The sequence below is a fragment of the Triticum dicoccoides genome, chromosome 3B, assembly GCF_002162155.2.
Source record: "Triticum dicoccoides isolate Atlit2015 ecotype Zavitan chromosome 3B, WEW_v2.0, whole genome shotgun sequence".
In the NCBI taxonomy this organism is placed as follows: Eukaryota; Viridiplantae; Streptophyta; class Magnoliopsida; order Poales; family Poaceae; genus Triticum; species Triticum dicoccoides.
Window position 1 is genome coordinate 671,043,974 of NC_041385.1, and position 5,056 is coordinate 671,049,029.

Below are 5,056 nucleotides of genomic sequence, written 5' to 3' on the forward strand. Positions count from 1 at the left end.
TCGGGACGAAAAGTTATCATGGTGATTCTAGGTAATCTATCAAGCCCGAGTGCTTAAAATATCATGCTATTTACACAAAAACATTCAGGGGTATGTTTCACCAAAATTCCCCCCCACAGGTAAATTCTTTTATCATGGTGTTTAGTTATCACAGTGCACATGTTTTCATGCTATTTACACATAAAAATACCAGGGGAAGGAGGTATACTACCGTGTTATTTACACAGAAGATACCGAAGTATCTTTTTTCAAAACAAATCATCCCTATGGTCAAAGTTACCATGGTGTTCCTACCTCAGTTATCAGATATGCGCTGCGTATATTACCATCTATTTACACATAAATTATCGGGTATCTTTTCACATTTTTCTTCCCCAATGGTTAAAGTTACCACGATATTTGTATCTAAATTATTAGCTCTATGGCGTGAATGTTATCGTGCTATTTATAGAAATTATCGGGGGGTGGAGGGTGGGGGGCGGGTTCAACAAATTTCTTCCCAATGATCAAAGTTACCATGATGCTTTCACCAAAGTTATCACACCTTCGGTGCTTATGACCATGCTACTTACACATAATATACCATGTGGTATACAAAAGTTATCATGTGGTGGTGCATCATTTATCATGGTGGCGATGAGAATTTACCACGGGAAAAGTTTATGTGCCAGGTTTGATAGGTGAAATAAATTTTTTTCAGTGCTAACATATTAAAGGCAAAACATGTCAAATACAGTATTTCCTTTAGGTTGTTCAACAATGAGTGTCATAGGTGAGGTGGTTAGCTCTCTGCGTTGATTACTTGCAGACCAGAGATCAAATCCCAATCCAAGCATTATTTTCGCCTGAAAATCGAGAAAGCGCATGGGGCATGATTACGAAAATTAGGAAGGCACGACCAGGTGTGCGGGAAAGGAAGGAAATCGAGGCGGGCGGGTAGGACGTGCGGGAAAAGGAAGAAAATCGGGAGGGCGGTCGGATCTCACGGCGCTGGATGGGTGTAGCAGTTTTGCAATCTGCCACACGGTTGCCACATACATATTTCGTTATGTAAAACCGAATATTCATTCTGAGCATGAGCTCATCTGCATCCTATGAACAGTAAAATTGAAGAAAAAATAAAAAATCAATAGATTCTGATTTATTTATTTTTGCATGGTAGATGACTCAGTGCGTGAGGTCCCTACAAAATTTAGATCGTTCGGACATGTGAGTAGCTCTCAGTAAAAAAAGAATCGGTCTGAACAGTATATGAACTATACACTTTTTCATATACCCTAAATTTAATTTTTTTTGCTGAGAGCTCCTCATATGTCGAAATGAGCTGAAATTTTGCACAAACCTCACACACTGAAACATCTACTACGCAAAATAAAGGGATTTTTTTAAAAAAATTCTAGTAATTTTTTGATTTCATTGTTCATGGCGGGTGTAGATTAGCTCAGGAGCCAAATCACACCTCTCAGAATCGTCTTAGAGCATCTCCAACAGCCGCGCTAAACTAGCGCCGCGCCACAAAATAGGCCTTTTTAGCGCGCGCGCAACGCGGCGGCTCGCTCCAGCGGGCGCGCAAAAACGGCGCGCGCGCGATAACGGGTTGGGCGCGCGGTCAAAAACACTTATCCGCGCGGTGTATTTGAAGCGCCAGCTACAGCGCGCGGCACACTCGAGCACTCGCGCCCGCACTCTCTCCCTCTCCTCGTCCTACGCCCCACGCGCGTCCGGCGAGTCGCGCGCGCTGTATTTTTGCGCTCTGCAGGAACGGCGCGCGCGCACTGCATTATGGCGCGGCTGCTGGAGCTAGCGCAGGCGGGCGCGCAAAACCAGCCGCAGCGCGCGCGCTAAAAGGTTTTTTTGCGCGCGGCGCTATAGCGCGGCTGTCGGAGATGCTCTTATATTAACTTAAAGAGAGAGTAGTTGGCGAATTGAAGTTGGATATGAACTAAAGATGTAACACGCGTGCAGTCACCGATCCACGTCAAATAAACCGAACGATCTCTCACGGTGCGATAATCAATTAGGTGTCACAATCAGACAAATATGGTCGATGCCATGGTGCTACAGCTAGCTAGACAGGTGAGGCGAGGTGAACAATACAAGATTTGTTACCAAACCTACAATTCCCATCTGCACCAAACCTGAAAGAAAAAGTACGTACCACATCCACTGGTCTACATGGATGGAGCAAGACCTCCTCAACGTTAATTGCATAGCTTGTACTAGATAGATATACAAGTACGCAGCATCCATTGACATAGTCTCTCTTCTCCCTCCTCTTCTGCACTAGTGCCAACTGCCACAACCAGCTGGCCTTGGCCAAGCAAATCAAATCATGTACTTAATATACTATGCATCAAGACAAGCTAGCACTTTTTCAGAAAAGAAAAAAAGAAGCAAACCACAAAGCACAGTTTTTGTAAGCCGGGGAGGAACTTGGAAAGACCGATGTTAGTCAGAGCTCTAGCTCGCCTGAATGTAGCCAAATGGCTGCCATTTAGTAGTTAATTATCCGGCCAGGCCTATCGGGTATCGAAGTCAGGATTAATCTCCAAATGTCGTGAGTTAGACCACGGCCTACCTATCACTTGTAATCACATGATTAATCACCTCCAACTTAGTCAAAGACATGAGACAAACTGAAAACCACGGTTGTACGTGGAGGCATCGATCGATACATATATAGTGTGGCTTGAGAGATAGAGCGAAGCAAGGGCTTAACCATTCCCCAGCCAGCCAGGGCCAGGCTGCATGCACGTACGCTATACCTATGCAGATCGGATGAGATCGTCGACCAGCAGCTAGCTACCCCGCCGGCCCGCGATCGTGTGTGAAGAACTAAGCAGGGCCGAGTGATCGGAAGGAAAAGATGGCTCCTCATGCTCTCTTGTCTCCGGAGTCTCGCAACCGCGCTGCCATCCTGCCACTGCTACGCATACTGTGAGTTGATCGATCGAGGAGAAAAGATGGCATGCTTTCTTGGTTAAGTACGTCTGGATTTTGGACTCACGATCATGGTGCATATACGTACGTTGTTGTTTTGCAGAGAAGATCATGGCGCAGATGCGCGGAAGACCAGGCCGGCGGCCGCCACCTCCAAGGCCGGCAGGAAGAAGAAGGTGCTGGTGCTGACCGTGGTCGTGTCCGTCGTGCTCATGTGCGCCCTCCTCAAGACCAGAACCCTAGACGGCCGGATATTACTCCGTCATCGTCCAGCTCCTACGATTAGTGTTCCACGGCCCCCCTACGGCGCGCACCGGCGCGTCCGGTGGGACAGCGTCACCGCCTCCCTGGTGGCGGCGCAGGCGGGGTCGGTGGCGCTGCTCAACTTCAGTCCGGCGGAGGTGAAGCGGTGGAGGAAGCTGCAGCCACTCCACACGACAGTCCGGACGGTGCGGTTGCAGGCCGTGGACAGCACCGTCACCTGGGCCGCCCTCTACCCGGAGTGGATCGACGAGGACGGTAACGGCACCAGCAGCGGCAGCTGCCCCTCACTCCCGGACCCCGAGGATCAAGGAGGCCGGCGCTTCGACCTCGTCGCCGTCAACCTCCCGTGCCGCAGCCGTAACGATAGCGGCCGCTGGTCCAGGGACGTGGCCAGGCTCCATCTCCAGCTCTCCGCCGCCAAGCTCGCCGTCTCCGTCCAGTCGTCGCATGTCCTCGTCGTCTCTGACTGTCTCCCACTCCCCAACCTCTTCCCATGCAAGCACCTCTTCCACCAACACGACCACGCCCGGCTCTACAGGGCTCACGCTGCCTACCTCCGCCCCCGCACTCGCCTTCCCATTGGCTCATGCGACCTCGCTCTACGTCTTCCGACGATTCCTATGAAGCCGCTTACGGTGCTCAGGCGGCGGCGGGAGGCGTACGCGACGGTGCTGCACTCGTCGGACGCTTACGTGTGCGGCGCCATCGCGGTGGCGCAGAGCATCCGGCAGTCGGGCTCCACCAGGGACCTGGTGGCGCTGGTGGACTACGGCAGCATCGGCGCGGAGCAGCGCGCCGGCCTGGCGGCAGCGGGGTGGCAGGTGCGCGCCATGGCCGGCCGCATCCGAAACCCGCGCGCGGTGCCCGGCACGTACAACGAGTGGAACTACAGCAAGCTCCGCCTCTGGCAGCAGCTCACCGACTACCGCAGGGTCGTGTTCGTGGACGCCGACCAGCTCGTGCTGCGCAACATCGACTTCCTCTTCGACGCCCCGGAGGTGAGCGCCACCGGGAACAGCCGGACGCTCTTCAACTCCGGCGTCATGGTGCTGGAGCCCTGCAACTGCACGTTCGACATGCTCATGGCGCGCGTCCGCGACGTCCGGTCCTACAACGGCGGCGACCAGGGGTTCCTCAACGAGGTCTTCACGTGGTGGCACCGCCTGCCGCGCACCGTCAACGTCCTAAAGTACTACCACCAACAGGGCCATGCTGCTAGTGCTCCTGCTGCCTCGGCGGCGCCGCAGCCGGAGCCGTACCTGCTGCATTACCTGGGCATCAAGCCGTGGCTGTGCTTCCGCGACTACGACTGCAACTGGAACTTGCCGTCGCTGCGCCAGTTCGCCAACGACGAGGCGCACGCGCGGTGGTGGGCGGTGCACGACCGGATCAAACCGAGGGAGCTCGCCACCAGGTTCTGCGCGTTGCCGAAGAGTCAGAGATCGGCGCTGCAGTATGACCGGAGGCAGGCGGAGAAGGCCAACGCCACCGACATGCACTGGAGCCGTCCGATCACTGACCCAAGGAACACCCAACAACTCTTGTTGCCAATGCCACCCACCGCATGATTCTATCCGCTTGCTTGTACCTATGGTGTTTTTGTAAATTTGCTTTTAGAAAAATCTGACGTCGGTCGATTTTCCTAGCCGTTGGATTGCAATCATCCAATGGCCGAGCGTCTCGTTCTACTCCCAACCCCTCTCTTCTTCTTCCTGAGCACCCTCCTCTTCCGCCCGCTCACCGCTGGCCACAGCATCCCTGTCTTAGGCGAGGTCCTATCCCGGTCTGGCTGGGACGCCGTGGCCAGCCTATTGTCTTTGTCTCACCCTCAGAGCTCCGCATGTACCTCACT

General features: G+C 53.2%; 1 protein-coding gene across 1 annotated transcript; it reads left to right on the forward strand.

Moving 5' to 3' along the window:
- Window positions 1-2,866: 2,866 nt before the first annotated feature.
- Window positions 2,867-4,772, forward strand: LOC119279774 (UDP-glucuronate:xylan alpha-glucuronosyltransferase 1-like). Its single transcript, XM_037560900.1, has 2 exons — window positions 2,867-2,937; window positions 3,044-4,772. Exons 1-2 carry the CDS (start codon window positions 2,867-2,869, stop codon window positions 4,770-4,772), a joined length of 1,800 nt encoding a protein of 599 aa, XP_037416797.1.
- Window positions 4,773-5,056: the final 284 nt, after the last annotated feature.